The sequence below is a fragment of the Anopheles darlingi genome, chromosome 3 (genome assembly GCF_943734745.1).
Source record: "Anopheles darlingi chromosome 3, idAnoDarlMG_H_01, whole genome shotgun sequence".
NCBI lineage: Eukaryota > Metazoa > Arthropoda > Insecta > Diptera > Culicidae > Anopheles > Anopheles darlingi.
Window position 1 is genome coordinate 33,933,908 of NC_064875.1, and position 24,716 is coordinate 33,958,623.

At 46.3% G+C, this 24,716-nt stretch overlaps 1 protein-coding gene across 1 annotated transcript; it reads left to right on the forward strand.

The window, feature by feature from the left end:
* The first annotated feature begins 888 nt into the window (after nucleotides 1–888).
* Nucleotides 889–23,314, forward strand: LOC125956146 (protein goliath). The gene is made up of 10 exons (XM_049687729.1): nucleotides 889–1,484; nucleotides 10,121–11,737; nucleotides 16,534–16,669; nucleotides 16,754–16,871; nucleotides 17,069–17,140; nucleotides 17,225–17,301; nucleotides 17,392–17,488; nucleotides 19,662–19,811; nucleotides 19,884–20,111; nucleotides 20,184–23,314. The coding sequence occupies exons 2-10, from the start codon at nucleotides 11,191–11,193 to the stop codon at nucleotides 20,832–20,834; spliced, it is 2,076 nt and encodes a 691-aa protein (XP_049543686.1). The 5' UTR covers nucleotides 889–1,484; nucleotides 10,121–11,190; the 3' UTR covers nucleotides 20,835–23,314.
* Nucleotides 23,315–24,716: the final 1,402 nt, after the last annotated feature.

The window sequence follows — 24,716 nt, forward strand, 5'->3', positions numbered from 1 at the left end:
CAGCGAGTGAGCACGGTCCAGGAACACTAGCTAGCTCTGGTTCTAGGCCGGGTGGCAAGACCTACCAATGGACCGATTTCTGGTATTAGGCGATGCGTCCATCGTCCGTTTTTGCCTGCATCCCACTGTCTTTGCCGTTCCCGCATCGAATTTTGGTGCCCATATCGACTGCTGGAATGTTTCTCCCAGCGTAGCGCTCGGTATCTTCCATTCCAGTAAAACAGTCCCGTCCCTGTCAAACTCGGAAGTTTTTCCTAAAATCCGATCGGGGTTTGTTCTACTAGAAGCCTCTCGGTAAAAGACTGAAATAGGCCCCCCCACTCACGGTGAGTTACTGAGTGACCGAAAAATCGCTATTTTACTGGTAAAATGTAACTTTTCTACCCCTCCCCCCTCCCCTAATACATTTATTTACGTTTCCTCATATTTTTATGAAGGTTTGCTTATCTAAAAAGTGGAATTTAACGATTTTTTCGGTCACTCAGTAACTCACCGTGAGTGGGGGGGCCTATTTCAGTCTTTTACCAGCCTCTCTATTTAAAACGCCTTGGTTCGCACTATGCCATGCTGCTTAGAGGTCCACACGAACAAAGTTCTGCAAGATTTCTAGATCAAACGACTAAAACGACCGAAAGAATTGCCCTCTCATCAGCCATCTCGTTCGCGCTCATACATAAAACTGCTCGATCTGGAGCTCGTAGCCCGTTCGAAGTTGCTTTATCGAGCACGTGAACGTCAAAACACATCCAAAATGGCGACATGCAAATATTTCTATGACACCACCTCTTTACAGTGATGACCGGTAAAATGTGAGCATTTTACACACGATAATTTTCATCAAAAGTCAAAATTTTCAGCAATAATCGGGCACATCACTGTGCCGTTGTTTTGGTTTGGAAATCCAATTGGATTCCGTTCGGAATAGGAAAATGGAAAAATTGTGGCTTTTGTGAACAATTTTCGTGTTTTTCGTGATAAAGATAAGCTAATAGCTAAAGATGAGAGCAAATTTACCGCAGAGGACTAGCTAGAGTAGCTTGCGGAGGCCCAGAGGAAGCCGCTTTCAATAGCCGTGCTCAACACTCAAGGAAAAAGAAGGGGTCTGAGCACCAGTCGTGTAGAAGCCAGCAGCAGTAGCAGAGGGAACGTAGACCAGAACTAGTTGGAGAAACCCGGGAAAATTCGGAGTGGAAAATAGCCCACGCTCGAAGTTCGTGCGGGAAAAGTTTGTTTAAGTTGCTTTTTGATAAAAGTGTGAAAAGTGAACAAGGTTGTTCGAGAGCTAGAGTGTGTGCAGAAGCAGAAAAAAATCGTCCTTCGCGCAGCAGCAAGCTAAACTGAACACCTTCAATGCGACAGAATCGTTACGTGGTAGTATTTTCCCATCTGCGGCATCTGCGAACAACGAAAGAGTCAACCCAGTAGTTCCTGGCGAGTGAAAATCGACATCGTTGGCTTCGGAATACCAGCTCATCAACACCACGGTAAAACAACAAGTACGGGGCGAGGAAGAAGCGAATTATCCTTGAATCGAGGTTTCCCCGGCTGAGCAAGACCTAGAAAAACGTGAAGAGCGACCTGCGAAATGAGAGCGGACCGCTTTTGTGGGTGGGAAGAAGATGCGACAAATGTGTGTCGTCGATATTGTAGAACGTCGACAGATATCGGGCCTGCCTGGCTGGAAAGAACGGAAATTCTTTCACAAATTTGACGAACAGTTTCTTGCTGCTCGTGATGCGAAAAGAGCTACAAAAGTCTCTCTCATGTTCTTTTCTGCATCGGGTGTTGTATGTCTCGTCGTAAAATAAACGGCAAAAAATCAGCACATGACAAAGGAAAGGAAGCAGAGGAGGTAGACCGGAGAGAACCCGGAAGAAATGCTTGTTGAAACCAGCTGGCCTCGGGAAGGCCCAGGATGTTCTGTGCATATTTTGGTCGGATCGTGGTGGCTACATTTACATAATTTCTCTCCGCCAGCGCTGTGCTCTCGCGGTTCACTCGATTGGCAGAGGAAATCTCGCAATTTGCCGCACGGTTACGAATACATCCCGGAGAAGATGAGTTGGCTGTGCGATCGTTTCGCATGAATTGGGAATTTCCCGAGCTGGATTCTCCCGCCTGCTTTGTTGAATGTTTTGCTTTTACCAGAGACACCTAGGGGAGGACACAAGATACGGTTGCATCCGTCGGTTCCCGTTCTCAAAATGAGTCACGTACGTACGTCGGACGGTCGCGCAAACGATGATTGTATGCGTTGCGAGATGTTTGCCAAAAAACAGCTGAAAGTGGGTCAATCAGCAGTTGGTCGGTTCGATGAGCGGCACATCGACAGCCTAGGCATTGACCTCCTTGGCCAAACCTCCCCTCCCAATAGGCCATCCCAAAAGCAGATGGATTTTCAAACGTTTTACGTCATCACAAAGTTCACTATAGTGTTGCCTGTGGTTACCATTTTCGTCCGTTTTTCCCGAGAATCGAGATCTCGCCAATTTGGCGTTATCTTCTCTGCTCTAGTGCCTAGCACTGACATTGGCATTTGGAAATGCGACATTCCATGGTCAACGGAAACGAAAAAAAGGCAATCTTATTGTGTAATACTTTTCCAGGAGCGAGGTGTAGATGGAATTAGCCAGATGCAAATACTTGCTACCTTGCACTGGAATTGGAATACCGTACAGATGCGTACTTCACGTGCCATGGAATCGCGGAAAGACAGTGGATCAAAGGATAATCCATTTACCGTGCGGAAGATGCGCTGCAGTCAGGTGCAACAGTAATACCACAAACGTGCCACCACGGACGCAAAGGATATAAAACACATCACGAGCGCCGACTTCCCGGCAAAGGTCCTTTAGCACGTGTAGTTTCTATTGTAATGAATACCCCAACCTGTCACCATCACGTGGCCTCGTGGTGCGAACATGGTCGGTGTGTCTGCTAGAAAACGTGAAGGACAGCCGTACCGCAACGCAGTGAAACGCCACACGACGGTTGCAAGTGGAATGAAACGGAACGTGCACTGCTGCCTTTGTGCTAACACTCGACCGACTGAAAAGCGTCCTTAATCCTGCCTTCCCCACCAACCCATCCTACGCCATCGGCGGGTAGAACATGTGCCCGACCCGCCTCTACTCCCTGCCTATTGCGGGCATTAAACGGTCAGCCAGGATAATATGGCCGGTGGGGCGTCCGGCTAATGGCAGGTGACCGATCAACACCACGGCAAATGAGCAGTGCGGATAAATACCGCTGCACATGGCCCCGGAGTCTACTCTTCTTCTGTCGCTATTCCTGGATTGCACTTTGTGTCCAGCGTGGACCCACCCCCTGCTTATGCTGGTCACGTGAACAGAATCAGCCGCCAAGAACGGAATGTTAAAATATCTTGACTTCCCTGCGGAATCCGATGGTTCGGCGGCGCTGTTCGTGGCCACCGCTGCTTTATCTCTGCGTCTTGTCAAGGCGAAATAAGCTCATTGCTCCCACACCCCCACGCTTTGCACGTTATTCGTTGGTACGTTCCGCCCATGAAAGGCTAAACAGGCGACGATGAAGAACCTGTAATGTTGGCGGATAAGTATTTATAATCGAATATTGACATTCTTGCCGCGTGTGCACGAGTAAAATATTGACTTTTTACCATGTTTTACACCGGCAGGTTCAAGGATGGACCATCGTTCGTTCAGGTTCAAGGGATTTCATGAATGAATGGCCTTACGTTAAATATAGACAGTCCGTTGCATACAGGACCACAACCCATTGCTTATCACAATGACCGATTGTTTTCGGTTAAAACTAACGGCGTCATCCCATCAATACTTCCTCTCAAGGTGTCTCGGTTTGAGCGTCTTTGTTGAGCGAGATTTCCTTGTTTATGAAACCCGAATATTTGATAAAGATGTACCGATCGTGGCACACATTCTCGGCGTTCGACCTATTTTTGAACAGGGAAACCAGTTTAAAAATACATTTACGAAACGGCCACTCAGTAACTGGCGTTGGTGATGGTGGTGGTGGTGGTGGCGGTGGGCCAATGGCAATGTTGTCCTGCGTAAGAAAAGTGTCATGGTGATTGCGGGGATTGGCAAAGCTTCCTCCCAGTTGTTAGTCAACAGGGTGCTATTTCCGATTGTACCTCTTTCCGGACAGGAACGTGCGCTTCGTGTGTTGGGCAGCTCTTTCGCGACAAACTAACTCTTCTTTCGTTGATCTCTCGATCATAAAGGAACGCGTAGGAACTGCTCGCGATCATAAAGGAAACGGGCTGAGTCCGTCCGAATATTGTCATATCGACAAGGCTGCTTTGTTCGTTAGCGTTCTTCTGGATGCACGATTTCTCGAAACCGGAACTGCATCGATCAACGTCATTGCCACTGAAATCGTGTAAAAATACGAGAACGTCCGAAAAGTCGCCTCGGACAGATGTTGAACTGGTACTTAAGAAAAAGATAAATCTGTATGGAAGGAAAAGAACTCGTTTGTGACTCTCTTCTTGGAGTTCATGACAAAAATCATGCGATCATACATACGAAATGTATGCACTGTACAACACGGAAGTGAGCCGTATTCGACCTTCCGGAGTGTATATTGTTACCTTACGAGACCCTATAGACAACCGCTACTGGGTCCATGTGCCGATTACACCTTGGCGTGTTAGTAGAGTAGGAGCGCATCCCAAGAAAGCGCGTGACCACGTGTATGAAGAGGTGTAATGCGCTGCCCGAGCAGATTAACCGGGCCGAGCCAAAGAGGGATCAATAGAAAGCGGGTGAGAAACACGAGGTCGGTTGTTGGGGCAGCGAGCGCGAGCAAAGCTGGGAGATTCACCATCCACTACCATTAATTAGCACGAAAGAGGAGCTCGTGCCCGCCACGCACTGCGCTTCATTGTAATGAGGGATAATTATTCAAATAAAATTGGTGCGTTTCAACCGACCATCGCTACGTTCGTATCGGAAACCTTCGTACGTACCTCGCCGTACGTGGCCACGAATCGCGGATGTTGGCCTGGGGAGGTGAGCTTCGATCGTCGGGCTTTTAGTGGGCCAAGCAAATCCTCACCTAACCCCACCTCACCATCGTAGCTCGTGTTTCCGCTTGTACGCGCTCACTCGCTAGTCTGTGTGTGTGTGTGTGTGACGGTTTGTAGTTTGCGAAGGGAAATCTGACTTGTTTTTCGCATTGGATTTTCCTTTTGGTTTCTCTCTTTACGAAAGGGAGGTTTTTTTTTATTTTTGAAACAACAAAATCCTTCTACTAAACCAAGCAAAGCAACACACACGAACGAAATTGCGTCTCTGGTACGAGATGTCTATTATGTGTTGAAATTAGATCATGTTGCGTGCAGGTGACTCCTTAATTAAATTTTGCTCACATGCGACATTGACAAGCTCAAAACTGAACAGCAGGAAAAACAGAATCACTGTTGATGGTGGTTCCCAATGAGCTGAGATGAAATGTGACGCAGTTACAGCAGGCGGCCACTAGCCGGAACTAAGAGAGTCTAGAGTAAACAGCTCAGCAGTCGTTTGTAGCGTTGAGTAGCTCCGATCTCTATTGATCGATCAATCGTATAGGACTCGTAGTCAAGTGCACACAAACCTGTATCCGTGGTGTGCGCTTCACCACGACGCCATCCATAACTTATCTTCCATTCGGGAAGCCTTCCTTCGATGTATCGGCATTGCGTTCTAGTGAGATATTCAAATCATAGGAAGCCACGGTATCCAAAGGGTATCCAATCCGAGGTATAGCTGTAACAAAGAGAGGAAGTAATAGGGTTACTTTCAGCTCGCTCTTAGTTTCAAATCTCATTCAGACACGACGACGGTGATTGTCGCGTCCCACGCTGCGCAAGCAAGCACACACACACACACACACACACACACCTCTCTCAGGGCTGAATAATTCATCAGCTGAGCAAAGCGTGTAGCGCTGGCGGCTGACTTGGTGCCAAGCATCGTCAGTCCGACCAACAACAACAACAACCCCCAGCCCCGCCACGGCTACTTCTATGCAGAATAATAAATCGCCAACTATGCAAATGGTAGTGGCGACGGTTCCACGGTCTCTCGGGAAGATTTCATACTTTGCGCGACTGTTTCTTCTCCAGCGCTTGGTATATGCTTACGCAATTAACTCGCCTGCTTCGCGACTATGGCGCACCCACCCGGGGAATAGAAGCACCGCACCGAGGATAAGGCACAATTTCAACCGGAAGCGTATGGGGAAGCGCAGATGATGATGGCAGCGGTAGCCATCATCTCTATGGTGTAGATCATGCTTTAAATATTGATCATTCGGTTTGGCGTACTGGCGCAGCACAATCTCCACCATTGATGGGTAACTTCCTTATACGAGGGTATGCGATGCTGGTCACGTACCCAGTGCGCTCCAGTGCAGACATACAGGGAAATCGTTGCGCTCTCAACGGCAAAATGTGCTACCTTTTTTCCATTGAATCAATGCCCGGGGTTACAATCGATCGAATTCAGCTCACCGGCATATTGGATTTGGTTCTTTTCGTTTTCAAGATATGGATTCTGTTCAACATTTGACGTTGCTTGATTGCCCTTGATTCAAATCAAACAAAGGGCACAAGCCTGTTCCATCTCTTCATTTTCTGGTGCCTTGAAATCAATGCAAACTAGAATATTCACTAAAAAGGTAATATAGAAAAATACTGTGTTAAAGTGTTGATCAATTGACGATTACTCGGCTGCAATTTACAAAGACCACTCGTCTTGCCGTTTGCTAAACGAATTATTCGAATGAGGTAGTGGTCTACGTGAGAAGAAAATAGCTAGAGACTGAATGTCATCGTGGCGTCCTGTACCACACTCACTAGATATACTATTTAAAATTGGAACTTTCGCGACCGCTGTGTATATCTTTGTAGGTACAACAGCAGCAGAATCTCTCGGTCAGGTTCGTTGTTTGTTTTTGCCGCGATCGTTGCCGCGAAACCTTCGCGCCATTCAACGACCCACCTTCCTTCTCGGAAGTGAGAAATCACCCGTGGATGCGGCGTAAAGGCAAGGTGTGTTGTGTTGTAGGTGTGTTTTGCGTCCGAGACGAAGGCGGTAAGAAGGCGCCTCTGCTCTAGAGCTCGCTAGAGCGTAACGATCTCGCTGCTTTGCCGTCGTTTATATGCTGGCTAGATCAGCTTCGCGATGGCGAGTGGAAGGTGAGTCGAGATTTGCTTCGATCGCCGACGCGCAACGCGTCACGCACATTTCTGGCACAACGACAACATCAGCAGGACCGGCAGCTCGCCGAAGCAGCACTACACAGTGCGGCGGTACACGTGAAACCGGTTGGGTAGACGTAGGCCAAGGGTTCATTGGAGCCTAACACAACGTCTATACACTCTCCCCTCACATATACAGTTAGGCGCACGAGAACGGTTTCGATCGCCTTACGAGATCCAAGATGAGCTCGAATCAATGCACCAGAAAGCGGATGTATTGGCAAGATGCTGCATCTTGCTCGAGATGCTCGTTTCGCTTTGTTTCAGTGAAAAGATTATCTGACCTGGTCCCGGTTCCCTGATGATGTCAGTTCCAAATCGCACACTGCCGCTAAAAACTCAAGCATTGGTTTTAGTGAACCTACTCATCTATTCGTCCCCATAACAACGGATTAATATATGGTACATGCTACCCGGAACAGGACAGATATTAATAAAAATAAAACTTAAATTTGTCATTGCAAAAGGTTACGCAACATCCAAAACTACTCAATGTAGTTCCAGTGGAAAACCAGAATCAGAATAAATGTCAGAATGACTGAGAGCAAAACGTGATCAGCGAGAACATTGCACATCAATATGCGAAACATATATATAGCTAAAACACAGAACAGTGTGTTTCCAATGGAATTGAAAAACATGTTCCAGCAACAGGCAGACCTGATCAGGCGCGCTTGTTTCCGCTGGTCCACTAGGCTCACCCTCGATGGAGGAAGGTCATTGCCAGGGCCAAAGCGGAATGGCAAACGGAGAGACAAACCGCCCCACTCATCTGCAGAACCTTGACGCTAATGGTTTGTCTCGAATGGGGCCACTTTCAAACGCAACTTCTGATCGGCACTCACCATCAGTAGCGCATCAAGCAATGAAAGTGGGAGGGAGGAGGGAATAGTGCAACCTAGCGCGCGTAACGCGCTCTGGAGCGGTGAGACGGGCGCGCGGGGTCGATGTCATCTGGGCATGCACCTATTTCACTCGATACCACCTCGTGATCCAAAGTGCAGCTGCAATAGCACAGCTTGTGTGTTGTTCGATCACACGGACAGAGCGAGTACGTATGTGTGTGATTGTGGCCACGGGAACAGGTTTTTCACTTCTGGTCGTGTTCTGGTCGTTAACATCATAAACAGCAGCACATCTCACTCTAGCATTAACGAGCACAAAACGAGCGATGCGGATGGAGATCACTAGGTACGCCCGGAGCGAGATGAATCTTGGAGAACCCGTTGGAATGGCGACATGGCCAGTAAAGAGAGTTCACTTGACGCTGCTGCAGTTGTTGCGCTTAGTTGTTGTCCCTAGGATCATTGATCTGAAGCACGGCGTAATGCAATGTTTTTTATCGCGAAAAGGCCTTAAACTTGTCCCTGATCAGGCAAACCTAGTCCTAGACCCCCTCCGTGTGATGATTGTGTAGATGCGCCTCCCAAAACCGGAAACCGGAACGTTATTCTATTGGTTACCGAGGGCACACGATCCAAAATGAGATTAGCGACTGACGTATGAATGCCCCTTCTAAAGTAGATACCTCACGCCACCAAAAACAAAAAAAAAGAAATGCTAATGCATTATAAGATCACACGTTACTAGTTCCTTGATTACAGTCCGTGCATTGTGTTCGCCTGTATTGCTTCTTAATTCAGGCTGTCTTTACTGTGGAGGCCTTCTCGTCGGCCTCAACATTCAAAATGTATGGGAATGTTTCTTTCTTATCGCTGAACGCGTACGCTATCGATGGCCTGAGGAGCCGGTAGCGGTAGCCACGGCAGTTCGGACCCACCGACCAAGTTTCTACTTTGGCCCAAGTTCTGCCGAAGGCCATCATCACCACCACCACCGGAGAAGAGTGCGCGGAATCGTGCCTTTTACAGGGCCATAATAGTAGCGCCGGTCCGTGAAAATTGTATGCGATGTTAAAGCTGAAGCCATATGAATATTGAAGCGACCTTCCCCGGGTCGGTCGCGAGGTGATATGTAAACCATTTACGGCCGGGCGAACATTGGGTAACGGATGGATGGATGGATGGAAAACCTCTCTGCCTTTTAGGACGCTGTGCCATCCGATGAATCATCGATCCGTGGTGAAGCCACGAGTCACGCATCCCAGTACTACTCAACTCATTGCGCTTAAGGACATCGTAGCTCTCACGCACAGGGTTCCTCCATGATAAGGTAGAATTGCCAGGAAGCATTCATGGTTGTAGCTAGGTGATTTTGTCTCTACGACCCTGCGCCCTGTGTACCACGCTCATATTGTGTGCAATTGGCCAGATCGCCAGATGTGATGTTGATGTAATTGTTATCACTCACAATTCGCCATTAGCTGAAGTACGAATCGTCGAGGTGTAGTAGGGGTGAGGCCTAATCAGTGATAAGAATTTGAAGTGCACACATGGTCCGCACCCATGTTGTAGCTCGTGGTGTGTAGTGTATTGGCGGTGGTGGGCATTTCGCTTGGAAATGGAAAACACTTACACATCTTACGGATGTTTCTGGGAACTCCGTTACAAAGCGATGTTAGAACACTAGGGTTTACACATTCGTAACAGTTGTTGCCACATGCCCTAGCCTTCCCGTATTCTGTGTTGTAGGGTTTCTGATCTCCGTAAACAATGGCATTCATCTTAACGAAACGAGACGCGGTGCAACGTCCAGCGTGATGGTATTTCCGCGGATGTCGCATTGCGTCAGTGGAATCTCGGCGTAATGAAATTACCCCTCAAAAGTCAAGCAAAGTGTGTTGCCGTGGGTGGCCTGCTCGCAGGATCTCTAGCCTCCGTTTTTTTTTCTTGCACTCCATCATGCAATCCCTTCTGACAGCCAAACGTAACGTGCAACCTTCTTTTTCCACTTTGACATTCTGTTTTCCAGGTTTCCAACCGGCCGGAACGTGTAGTGCCTGTGTGGCTGTATGTTTGCTTCCATAAGCCGATCACTCGTGGCTTTCCCGTATGCGCCCGTGAGCCCGTGAGCCCGCGAGGAACGTGCTCTTCTCGGTGTCAACTTGAAGAAGGCTAGCAAAGAAGGCTGCAGACCTGGCTGTGCCCCGCGTCGCCCTCATCGAACAAACAACAACACTCGTAGAGATTCTGCCACAAAATCGATTTCGTTGTGAAGCCCCCCAGGCACACGCACACACCAACCAACGGTTTTTCCGCGTGTGGATGATACACAACAATTCGTAGGGATAGGCGCAGTGCAGAGCCGCGCTCTTCGCCAGTCTAGTCCCGGTCACGATCGCAGAACGATCGCATTTTCGTAGAGTTCAACCTTCCGTGGGTGGTTAGCAGCAGCAGCAGCAGCAGGCTTGGCTACCACCGAATCGAGAACGGTCGAATTGACGAGTGCACATCTGTGTCACGGGCCCCCCAATAGATATAGAGGGGAAGCTTCACGGCGGAGGGTGCTGTTGGCGGACGCTATTTATACAAACATCCCAAGTGAATCATCATCGTGGTGTGTGCGCGCGCGCTAGTGTCTAGTGAAAAGCAGTGAAAACTAAACATAAACGACTATCAGAGAAGGTGTTCTGATACTCTGATAGTGCATCTGTGTGCGTCGGTGCATCGGTGTGTTTTGTCTTTGATGTTCGTTTGCCAATAAAATCGCATTGTAGTATGCCCTGTTGATGGTTTATCCCCGAGCATTAGGCAGGTCTAAGTAGGCTCCGTGCAAGTGTGATAACTGGATGGTTGTGGAGAAAGGGGAGCAGTAGCTGTACGCTTCCATTCCATCATTTTACGCGCCCGAGTGATAACAGGTCTCACGAGACCCTACGAATGTGGTGCTTTCGTTTGGCCTGTTTAAAGCAGCTCCTCCTATCTTGAGGAGCATCACGAAGCAGTCGTTAACTGTGAATAATAGTGCAGCTCTCTGTGCTTTCGCGCCCGGTTCCGTGCTTGTGTGTGTGTGTGTATGTGTGATAGTGATAAAATTCAGGGATGATGTCTGCACTGAGCCATCAGGTGAATATGAACAACTTCCTGTCGCTGTTGGTGGGCGCCTCGCTGGTGGCAGCCAACTCGTCACCGAACCACGACATCACCTCGTTATCACAGCCTACCGAGTTCAGCAATGGTGTGTCTTCGTTCGCTTTACCGGCTGAAGACCGGTTATCGATCGAGAGCTACACGCTCGCCTATCTCAACTACAGCTACAAGGATTCGGAGGGGCGCACGTTGGAGCTAGGTGGCAACGAGAGCGCCAAGTATGGCGAGGGACGTGTGCTGAACCGTAGCGGAGTCCTCGTGCATATTAGCAACACTGGCAACCGCAGCGATCACTCCGGTTGCTCACGTCACTGGAATGGTACGCTCGGGGAACCGCTCCCGGATCGCGAACTGTCCTGGATTGCGCTCGTACGCCGCGGTGGCTGCAATTTCGAGGATAAAGTAAAGCACGCCTACGAACACGGTGCCGCCGGAGTCATTATCTATAATGATAAGAACGACGTGAAGCTGGATAAAATGAAGATCACCGATAAGGAGCGTAAGTATCTGTCGAACCGACTTTGTCGATTCTTTGTTCCGTTCCGTTGTCATCGAGTCATTGTCAATTTCTAGTCGATTCGTATTGTTTCATTTGTCTGTAACGTAAAAGGACCCAAATTCCGGGTCGTGATTAATGGAGGTTCGATTGGCCGCTCCTATGTATGGCCACGTTGAAGCCAATCGACGTGTAATCTAGCACATGATATCTCCTCCCCCCATAAACACTTCCTAAAGAAACCTCGTCACGTAACTGCGGCGGTCCCGTTACGCACGGTGGTGCCAACTAGTAAATGTCAACAGTCATTGTAATCGACATTCCCCCGTGACAACGCCAATGAGCCTCGATTGGCTGTAAACAACGTCACCTATACACCTGATAATCGGGGGCTGAGAGAAGTCGTCGATAACGCTGAAGAGGCAAATCGATGTCCCGAATATATGCGAATGTGACACGCGATAACTCATACCAGAACATTCGAGGTGGGGTTGATTGCTTAAAATTTAGCATTTAAAACCTTCATTACACTTCCGGCACCGGTGGCGGCGGCGTTGTTGTTGTGTGGTGCGTGATGGAGATGACCAAGAGGCAAAGGCGGACAATCTGGTTCGCAATTATTTATAACGTAGTGCAGCTGTCTTGGTACCGGTTCTATCGGTACACTCAATCATCATACCGAAGCGAGGTTGATCTACGCCGCCAATCGAGGGACAATTGTTTCGCATTTGACGCCGATAAACAGCGTCACGGGCCTGGTGGCGACAGCAACCGGGCGGCGATCAGCAACTAAAATGATAGTGAAGTAATTGGAATCAATGGGATTACGGGGGTGATCAACTAATGATCCCAATAATCACCTTCAATGGAGAGAGAGAGAGCATTGATGGTTTCCATAACATGTACTTCATGTGAGCATGAGCTTGCAGAATGAGAAAAAACCGTTTTTCTTGAACTTTTTGAAGACTGCTTGAGTTGTGTGTGCTTGTGATCCTCGCCTCGAACGGGGATTTTTCGGGCGCGGTCCCAGTTTTTGTTTACGTACGATAACAGAATACATCATTTTTTATGGAACGCAAGTTTATCTGTTTATTCGTTCTTGTTTCTTGCTGTGTGGCTGCTTACTTATCGGCTAGAGACTAGCCATGGGCTTCTTAGATAAAAAGGGTTTCTGATAACTTCGGTTTATCGTAGGGGTTCAAGATACTGGAAATCAAACAAAATCCAAGAAGGCTTGAGAGTTTCTTTTGTAGATCACACATCACACTACCATCGGTTGATCGCAGAAGGCTGCGAGGGGGCTCCAGTGTGAATGTCATCGAAGCATGAACAGACGAAGAGAAACTCGATCACTCATGGTCACCGTTGGGGGGACGGGGGCACATGTGGCACTGTCGTTAATGTGTGTGTAAGCAACAGTCATATCCCCCGCAAACAAATGGCCCTGGCATTGCCAACAGTTGACTGTACGTGGGGCCACCGCCGCAACGTTGAACGTTGTGTGTTTTTAGCCGCTGCATCCGTCCGTCCCGTTGGCCATGCGGACAATTCTATAATCGGATGGATTACTTTCACTCTCTTGACGCAATCGCACCAGCGACCTCTCACGACGCTCTTCTAGCGGAACACTCTATGCGGGGTTTCCCTTGGTTTTTGGTGTCGTCGTTGTCGTCGTCGTTGTCTCTTCCACGCCATGGTCGTCGTCGCAGTTGTTTTGTCGCATCTGTCATGTTATACGCTTTAGGTCGACGCACCATCATCATGAGCATCATGATGGGTTCGTGAGACTTGGCGCGTCTGTGCGCGTCCCTGGCAGCGTTTGACGAACTGGGTGTCTGGGTGCATGGTTCGGTGCGGCTGTGGCCATCGCCTCTGTGCGGCAGTAATGAGAGGGATTCTTAGAAATAATTAATTTATTACTTCACCCCATCAATTACACTCTCCAGCGCGACATTTCCTGTGTAGTCGTCGTCCACTGCTCGGCAACAGCATCTCCGGTTGCTTCGTTGCGAGAAGAATAAACATCAATTTCATTAGTGTAATTCATACTTTATTAGGCGCCGGCCTTAAAGCAGCAGCCTACCGGCTCATGGCATACTCAGACACTCCAACAACTTATAACTACAAAAAGCAGAAAACATTACAAGGTACCACTGCTACCTATACCTATCCTCCAGCAACAAGAATTTGTGTTAGGAGTGTTGTCAGCACGCCGCAAACTGTCTTAAAAAAGGCTCACAACCCATCAACTGAAGTGTTTGACCTGTGGTCATTCGGAACACTGATAATGCCCGTGTGGAATGAAGAGTGATTGTTTACTTTTGAGTGACGCCGATGGGTAACGAACGGTAAGCCACATATGCAACACCCTTAGTCCCCGTGCTGATGGGGAATCTCGGACGAAAAAGATTGTGTCAACATAGCTGGGCCAAATGCTGGAGTCAAAAGGTTATAACTTCATCGACACTTTAGTCGCATCGGAAAGAAGGAAAAAAAAACCTCTTAATTTTGGTACCAACGTGATTTTTAATAATATTTCGAAACGTTCCCGGCTGTTCTGGCCTCCGGGTGTAACCCGACGCTCTGGATCTGTTGCACAATCTTACACACACACACAGAGCATTGTGTGATTTGCTCGGAATTTACAACACAAACGCATCGGTGTGGCGTCTGCATTCCCCGAGACTGCACGCAAAAATCGATGACGCCAGTCTGTCCTGAACTGGTTCTATCGCGTTTGAGTTTTTTCCCCGCATCCAGCGCATCTCCAACACTGTCGTGATGTGTGACCTTCAATAAGATGCGTAGCTCCCACACACGCGCTGATAACAAATTCTGTCCAGAGTAGTGTTAAAGTTTCTCTCAAATGGGAATCATGCTTATCAGCAACTAGAACTTGGCTCGTGCCATGATTCATCGATCAACATTGGATTGGCAAAATTCCCGCTCCATTCCAAATAGGAATCGCATATAGAACGTACTATTTAAAACCGTACGGAAGTCGCGAAGCGTGTTCGTGATTATGCGATATTTAAGCATCGTGCGTGATTGTATTGCGTGTTACGAAGGTTGATTGAATTGTGAAGGGCATAGGCCTACTGTTTGTATGTTGTCCCACCTTAAAACATGCCATTCTGGCGACAACGGCTTAGCGTTGACACGGGCAACGCTTTTAGACGGTAACCTACTTAACTAGCTTTGCGTTGCCTTCGATAATTCCTTCGCAGAAATCATAGTTTACAGCCAAGAAAATACTTTAACGCTGATGACTGTATTTCTTCGATCGTTTGACAAGTTTGAGCGAAACTGCAACGTTCCAGATATCGTTGCGAATGTGATCGAACTTAAATGATGCCGCTTATAAATCAGGCGGAAGAGCGTACACTCTAATTATAACATTTTGCGCAATTGCGTCTGGTTCGCATTTTGAGACGCACAGCACCACCACCACCGAAGGCACAATCTTAGTAATTATAGAATTGCAATCATAGATTGCACCAGCAGCAAGCGGCATTGGGGTCTGTATCTACCTCGGCTACTGCTACTGTCTGGAAGCTTAGGGAGGAACGCTATGGGACCATTGTGTCCCATACTGTTGTATTTCGTCACAACGTCTGTGTTGTTGCGGAGTGTTCTCAAGATGTAAAGCTTCATTGGCTTTGTGTTCGCGGTGAGATCGTGTGTCTGCGCAAGCGGAGCGCAAATTGAGCGAAACAAGAATGCTCGCATTTCTTTATTCCCATCACATGCATGCATGCTGGTCGCAACATATTAGCAACAATGGTATGGAAAAGATATATGGTACACCCAAGCCCTGGTCGCCACACGCACGCACCACCCAATGGACACAGACACAGTATGACTCATAACCGGTCCCGAGCAGTTTCCGAGACGACGACGGTCGCTTTGACTTCCGACCTGCTGCACCGCCCGACTCACTGACTGACACACGCCACTATCTCTGTGTCCCTGTGTGGCTGTGTTTTGCACCTGTACATATTAGCATATGAATTAACATATATCCTCCACCGGCGATGGGACATTTCTAACGCCTGGCCCGGGAGGCAATTGATAAAAACCACAAAGAAAACCGTGTATTTCTGCCGCGACCGCCGCCGCAACGGCGTGCATGGTACTCTGTTCATACACAGTTCATGGGCACAACCACAACCAGAAGCTGGTTCGAAGGCGCACTTCCGGTACGGGGTTTCTTCTTCGGCCAGAAACCGGCCAAACCAGTGTCTCGGCCATTTGAATGCTGTTAGATGCGTATGCGTGTCGAGTTCAAGGTGCTTGACGAATGTCGCTGTGACTGTCCGCAAAATAGCCCAATAGCCCTCATCGTAAATGGCGCAACGAACGCATGGATATTACAGGACATAGTTTACTCCAGTTAAGATATTTAAATCTTTTTGCTTGGTTGGTTGGTTGCTGTTCACACCCAATTGGCAGGTGTTCGAACTCACTGCTGCTAATTCGATAACCAGCAAACGTGACCTTATGAGTGTGTGTGGTTGTAGATGAGGCCGAGGCTAGTTACTAATTTGAAAGTGGCAATGGTGTGAAGCGACACACGGCGAGACTTGGCTGAGAACTGGACCTATTTTAAGCGTACGACTATTTGCTCGCAGCAAAACGGTACATACCCATAATGATCATGTGTAGATCCCCGGCCGGTCGCGAATAGTGAAGACAGTTTCGCAAGGAGAGAACAATAGTCTTGACTTTATCGCGTGTGTTACACCACTAATTACTCATATTGTATTATTTGCTTATTCCGGCCTTCCTTCAAACAACAGGAAACATCACCGCAGTATTCACAACCAAATCGATGGGCCTTGATTTAATTGATTTACTGGAGATCAAAGGCTACGAGGTAATGATGAATATAAGCGAAGGTTCGCGCCAATTCCGACCACTTGGCAACATAAATCGGTGAGTAGTTAAGATGGAGCTGAATCAGACGATGAAAAGATTCCACTAACCCCCGTTCTCATTCTTGATCGATGCTTTTGGCAGAACGTCAGTGCTGTTCGTATCCATCTCGTTCATTGTGCTGATGATAATATCGCTGGTCTGGCTGGTGTTTTATTACGTTCAACGATTCCGATACCTGCAAACCAAAGACAAACAATCGGTGAGTAATCGCACGTAGCGGCGGGGCTAGTATTGAGTTAGTCGTAAACTTATGGTTCAATTGAGATCAATTGCTCATGAAATGGTCGCGGTACGGATTACTTCAATTGCACATCGCGCACAGCACTACTATGTCTTGTAAAAGCATTGGGTCAGTGTATATCATGCATTTGTATCTTCCTCTTATGCCTTTTCCAGAAACGGTTATGTACCGCCGCGAAACGGATCATTGCCAAAATTCCTACAAAGAGTATTAAATCAGATGACAAGGTAAGTTGTCTTTGAGTTGTTGGTGCAAAGGTTGCTACGATGTCGCTTTTTAATGCAATCTTTTGTATTTGCCTTTTCTCGTAGGAAATCGATAACGACTGCTGCGCTATATGTATCGAGCCGTACAAGGTGACTGACGTGATACGCGTGCTGCCGTGCAAGTAAGAACGATTCGACGAGATCCGATCTAGTATGCTCTGTAACTTAATGCAATCTACAAAACGTTTCTTTACGTCTCTTCTCATGCATAGACACGAGTTCCATAAGGTTTGCATTGATCCATGGCTGCTGGAGCATCGCACCTGTCCGATGTGCAAGATGGACATCCTCAAACATTACGGCTTTGTGGTGGGTTCTTCGTCCGCTCAGATCAACGCTGCCATTGCGGAGTATTTGAATGTAGTTCCACCGCCTCCGTCCTCCAACACTTCCACGATCACCACCTCTTCCATTACCTCGACTGAATCGCGAAGAACTTCCTGGGTTGGAAACGGAACGAGCGTAATGTCAGCTAACGGGGGTGCTGGCGGCCGAGTTGATACCATTCCATCGAACTTGCTCGGTGATGGTTACGGTACCGGAAGCCCTGGCACATCTGGTGGTGTTGCCGGTCAGCTGACTGATATCGTAACCATCATTATCAATATCGATGACACCGCTGGTCCTAGCGATGGTGTCGCTGCAGGCAGTAGCGGTAGCAGCAACAGCAGCAACAGTACCAGCAGTAGCACCAGTGTTGGCAACGGTGGAGGAGGCGGTTGGACATCGAACGCTGGCATGAGTAGTAACGCTAGGGACAGTAACAATGATAGTAGCATCATCTGCGATAGTAGTGAAAGTAACAGCAACAGTCAACTCATCAACAAACAGATGATCGGCGACTAAGCCCAATAGTAGTTTCCATCCAACCCTGATACCTTTTTTCCGATCGAACCGCTTAAAGAGAAACATCTAAGATATGCTTCCCTTGCAATGGAATTAGGATACAAGAGGGAGGAGACTTTGTAAATAGCATGAACTATGTTCGGAAGGGAAAACATTGATATTGTTTTCCCCAAACGAACGGAATAGAAGAAGGATTGTCGCTTCGTTTGTTTTTATTGATCGAACGTATGCAAATCCTTCATAATAAGAACGTGCCATGCGGCTATCGGGTCGCAATATTTTAACGATCGCACATTCGCATTAAAATGTCGAAAGAATGTGACTCATACTATTACAGGGTTGAATTGAATTAAAACCGTACGGTCGTTGTGCGACAACCATGCTTTGCACGCACTGTGGATATGCCAAGTATTGGTTATACTGATAGGAAACGAAACGTTGGTGAAGTAAAATATGTGTTCCGCTGATAAAACAAAAAAAACAAGCACTGGATCATTCGCTGATAACCGCGATACATAAATACTTAAGCAACGACAAAGGTGTAAGATTCTGTGATAAAAATAGAGACCACCCCCTCTGATAGCATCCCTTCAATAGTAGTAGCTATCTGTAAGATGGTTGCTGTTACTTTAACTACTAGAGCAAACGTAGTCGCTACTATCGCTGTCATTTCGTGCTATTATTTGTTTAACGTTACGCGGATACATTATGTAGCTGGTACTGCCGAGTGATCAGCCTACTTAGTGGTCGAAACTATTAGCTTCAATTATCGATTTTGGTCTTCGCATACACTCACTTGGTGTTTTTCCAATGTTGGTCTTCAATTGCTTTCTATTTAGTTTTGTTAGCCCCCTTTTTGGATGTACCTCTTCGTAGCTAGATTGTCGAAGTTGAACTACTCATGCAGGCGGGGAATAACGGTAGACACCCGCACCGGTTAATCCTTGCGAACAACTTAGATTTTACTTAATTCAAACGTAATAATTGATAGCGTGTGGATTTGTGTGGTTGCGAAAAGATGAAACCTATGTTAGCTTACCCGTTCTTCCTATCATACTATACTGTATCGTAGAGCGTAATATACATAGATGCGCCCCGGTATGCGGATCGTTAGCATCGTACCCTTCGATCCGGCGGATGCCTCTGAAGTAAACTGTTTACTGCAAAGTCACAATGATTTCACAATACAGTACAGAACTGAAGGATTTGATACATCCAGACAACCAGAACGCACCATGATTTGTCCATTCGCCCGTTCACGTGTATACATTTCCAATTGCGATATTGAAGGCAAACGATAGGCGTAAACACTAATGAATAATGTACATAAAAATAAACTTTTCATTTTATCTTTATGAATGTTTTTAGTTTGCTAGTAGTCTTCCTTTCTTATGTTTTTGGCTGTCTTTAGCTTTAATTTCGTGAGTAATGCTTGTATTACAGGTATTTTCGAGTGTTGAAACGAAAGAAACCCGACATTTTGTTGCTCGTTTTTTGATTGATTAAGCTTAGTCCGTAGAAATAGTTGGTGTAGCTTTGTTTTTCCATGATACTATTATCTAATTTGTCGTACCTTGTGGTCTGGCTTGGAAATAAGCAACTGAGAATGGATGTGTTTTGCTGTTTGCACGCACAGTTTACCGGAAGTCAAGAGAGTATTCTTCAATTGGACATGGACATGGAAGAGGGTGACCTGATTGACGATCGCAGCAGTACCGATGGTGGCTACCAACGACGTAACAGTGTCAGCCCATTGCCACAAATACGAGCTTCTAGTGAAAATCGGGTAAATTTTGTGCAATCCTTACGAAGCTGATGCATTTATTTAAAAATTTCTTTTTCGCTCTCTTTTATTTAGATGTCACGAAGTTCTTCTGAGTCGGATTCCGACCAGGAACAACTGGACCGTATGACTCCACATTCTTCCGGGCGCAACACGGTGCGTGAAAGTAGTTGCGGAGCGAACCAGCGGCGTGCAGAGCAACCAGATGATAGCGACATCTGTGTCGGATGTCTCGCGGCAGCTTTAAACAAGAAACAACGTAATCTGGAGAATACCTTTGCTCAGGATGATCCGGATAGCGATGTATGTAAAACTACTTATGCTTTCCACAGCCATCGATTCTATTACCGAATGGTTTGTTGGTTTTGTTTTTAGTCCTGTGCCACCGAATCGCATGGATCGAAGAGCCTTCCGGCGACGCTGAAGAAATATAAAGGGAACCATTCCACTGGATCCTGTCGCGGAATGAATCCTCCAGATCACTACCATGCGTACCCACATGACGGGCATCGTGGGACGCACCACCAAACACAAGAACAGCAACAGCAGCGGCTAACTAACGGCTGTGGAACCAGCCAAGAACAAGCGAAACTACCGTTTAAGTTTTACAAAACCGATCGCGGCCAAGTGCGCAAGGTACGCACGCCACTAAAGAATGTGCTTCCGCAATCGATCTCCGCCCCCTGTGATAATGATAGCTCCTTGCACGTATGCATCCACGACGATCCAGAATATTCCATGCAGAACGTGACGCCTAGTTCAAAGGTGGACACGGAACAGATTGCTCAAGTGCACACCGCCGCGAACCAGTATGGTGGCGATGCCAAGCGACGATGCTCGTTGTCCCGTAACTCGTCCTGCTCTTCCGGTGATCGCAAGGATGTGGTCACGTGCGAAGATCTCAAAATTGCCATAGACTATTCCAATGATGACGAAATTTCGGATGAGACGGAACCGAACAGTGATAACGATTTAATCGTTCGACGATCAGAATGCGATGGTGAGAAAGAAAGTCGGAAAAAGTGATCGGACAGGTGGCATCGCCTGAGAGCTTCGAGTGTCCCTTGGAGTGACGGCAGATAATGAACAGTTTTCTACGATCAGCTATTGAATGCTATTGGCGATTGTCACGGCCAACCGGAATGTGATAGAGTGAGAAACTACAGGCTTAAAAACATGTTAGGAAAAACTTCTTATTTCGTGAAACCGCCCGAGCGAACTGCAGCCAAACGGTTTCCGTATCGCGTTCGACAGTTTATGAAACAGAGGCGCTGAGGATATGGTAAACACTTCACTTGGTATAGACAAAAGTAATATGAAATAGAATTCCTAAATAATACCGATAACAGCATCCTCCCTGGTTGAATGCAAGATCGTAGGGAAATTCCAGATTCGTAGCACTATCGAAACCCGTGTTTTAACTCGTTCATAGATAAAAACCAAGAGCCTACTCTACTTCCGATTTCCTATCGAATCTTTCGTCTTTGCCAGTAATAGTTGAAACAGTGTTCCAAGCAGTGCGGCGAACCGTGTTTAGGACTAGCAAAAATCTTAGGAAATTAGATTTCTCAAAGCGTTCTAAAATTAAGGCTTAAAGTAACACCACTAACGGAATAGCAAAAGGGAAGTATGAAGCAAGGCAGTGAATATCTTCTTTGCACAGTGTTTGAACTGGCGTAAATACCATTGGGTTAATAGCAAACAGAGGAAACTTCCCTTGGCTGAGCTGCATGCAGCTTCGATCCAACAATCGATCGGCAAAGAGGCTTCGCTTTTAATGGCATATTGGAAATAATGTCAGAATTGAACTAGTGTAAAGGGTTCAAAAGATATTTTCGTATTTCATTTCAATTTCCGTCATTCCCTCAATTTATCAATCAACACTGAAAATGAAAGTGGTAGTGAAAAATGCAATGTGAGAGAAGAAAAATCATAAAAATATGCAGAAGAATAGGTAAAATCCGATATACCCTCAAAAACCTTAAAACATAAAGAACAGAAACCGGAAAATCATTGAGGTGCCTATTCCAGTGAGCCGATAGTGAATTCGCCTTGAAGCGATATGAATGTTCATTTTGTTCATTTTGGCGTTCATTCGCGTCGTCGGCAAAAGAGCGTCATTTTAGGTTGGAACAAAAGTGATCCCTTATTTTTTAGGGGGTTACTTTAATGCTCTACTTTTAAAAAAATGTCTCGTACAGCAAAAAACATTTCGATGAGACATTTTACTACAAAAAAAGCTTTTTCTGTTTGTTATTGGTTGCATTCGATTATGAGTTACAGCTTGATAAAAATGATGTACTATGACAATGAGAATGTTTGATACATTTGATGTGAGGTCGTCGAAATGTTGCTAATAGTTAAGGTCTGGGTCAAGGAGATTTTCCGCAAGTAGTGGCGACATTTTTATAGTTTTTCTTCCATTTCCACTTTGTGCCAAGTCGGTCGACACCAGGTGTTGTATCTCATCCAATAGGTTTCGTTGGTTGGTTATTATTTTTTCTGTATTCATTGGGATTTTACTAGTATTCATTGGGATATTTCCGTCTCCTACTTCTTGTGAAAATCTATTCTTCAAATGTGGGACTATATCAATATAAAAGGAATATAGCCCACAGACGCCCTGCACGTGTCTTGCTATCTTATGTCTAGCTTTCTATGACGATCAATGTAGAATGCCGCTAACAAAGATCAGCATCATCATCAAATATCATCTTAATTTAATTTGAGGCTGTATTTTTAATGCTGTGTATTATATGAGTTGCTATGAATAGTATATGAATAGAAGAATTCGGGAAAATAAATCAAAAACAGGCGAATGAGGATGAAGAAAAATTGATAAGGTTTCCAGCCCTGCATTCTCTATCAAAGCAATGATTGCTGCCGGTGATCCACCATGAAGAGGATTTCTGCTGAATGAAACTGAATTATCGCTTCAAAAGTCTGAAATTCTAATCAGTCTGATCATTTTCTCATTTAAAATTGCTTTGCTGCTAGGACATCACATTTAAGTGTGGACACTGGATCGAGTTTCCGACAAGTAGTGGAAGTAATTCAATGTTTTAGCAATCCATTTTGGTTAGGGCAGATTCGAGTAGATTCTTAATCCACCTTAAGGTTAGAGATAATGCTCATAACAATTCCTATTAACTAGCACTTCCAGGTATGTGTTGTTGTGTGACAAAATCAAGATTTAGGCCCGCGGCTTCCATGAGCGAAATTAAATTGATTTTGTTACTAAATTCAAGACTGACAATTGCTACAAGAAACCGATACGAAACAATGTGTGTGATGGAATGGGAAAGTGGAATGGGTGAGTGGATACGAGAGAGTGTGAATATAATAGATAAAATATCTTAAACAGCGCTTCGTGTAGAATAAAATGAAGCAAGCGGAACACTAATGGTCACAAGAAGCCAAAACATTCTAACAACATGCAGATAATGGAGTAGATTAGAAAAAGCGAAACTACTTTCGATATTTGCAATAAAGTTCTAAACGACATTCTAAACACTAAAGCTAATCGCGTTTACCTCTTTCTTATTCATTTATATTCTCCTTTCATCGACGAAATGAAACAAAACGTGTACGTGTGGTGCGCGAGTAGCCTACATTCCAGTGCATCAGCAATGCTCCCAATTCGCTCTAAACCATTCATAATGTTTGCCCCATTGAGCAAACCATCGGCGAAACCGTTGCCTGTTGGTTTTAGTGTGAATGGAGCTCCCATCCCTAGATTGCTCCTCTTTCACCCAACCGTGACGAGGGTAGTTATCAATTACCGGTGCATATTATCGGACGACACCAGCATGGAACTATAGCTTCATCGCCGCCGATGCATAATGGAAAATTAGCCGTATCTTTTGCGGGCGCTAAAAACGATCGCTGCAGAAACCAGGCGGGCTCCAACAGAAAGACCATGCGACCATCCTGACAGCAGCACCATTCATGAACCTCTATCTAGTTTTAACCATCTTCAAACAAAAGCCCAGACCAGAACGATCTTCATGTATCGGTTATTATAGAAAGATTTTCTCACGATGAATTTATTGGAAGCTTCTCAACCTTTTGCATCTGCAGCTCGATAGCAAAACTTATTATCCGAAGCCTTTCACTACGAATGCGCTGGGTGGTGCCAAAAGATCTATTTTCTGACAAGCGTTGCCCAGAAATTGATTTATTACCGTTCGTAAGGGGATTAAAATGCATCCGATAATATTGCACAGAGGTAAAAAGCAAGGTCATCGATACCATTAATCGATACCAAGCAGAGAGCGTGGAGCAAATTATCTAGCATGAGCACTAGTACGGGGGCGATGCTAGTGGCAAAGGATTATATTTTCGGAATATTTTCCGAAAAGCTCATTGTCTTGTTGTTTATAAAACGGTATGAATGACTTCTAACCACGTTTTGTCTTATAATATTGTAACAACACACTTTGTCTAAGTCGCCTCTATACCTGGAGCAGTATTACTAGACGGAAATAATCAGTCCATGAAGAAGGCATGGAAAATGGATAAATTTCAAAAATATTTTCCTTTTCCTCAATGAAGATTTTAAAGTCAAATCTCTGTTCTTTCACCATACAATCTACAATCCCGGATCGGCCGCGACAGTGCCAGTACCTAGGTCATCTCTCTTCAGCCTTATCCCCGCAAACTGATGATGGCCTTCGGATGTTTGTTGTTTTGGGCACATCTCTGCTCACCGGTTTAGGAGCGGATTCGCTGGCCTAGGACTCGCTAGCCCGCACGTGTGCCCCAACTAGGACGAAACCAATCTAGGTTAAGCCGACGTTGCCGAGGCAGGAGGTCCAAATCCAATAGGCAAACCTCAACACGCCGCACAGATCGAATCCGTCAATCGTGTGTGTGTGTGTGTGTGTGTGCGGTGTGAGACCTCCGCCC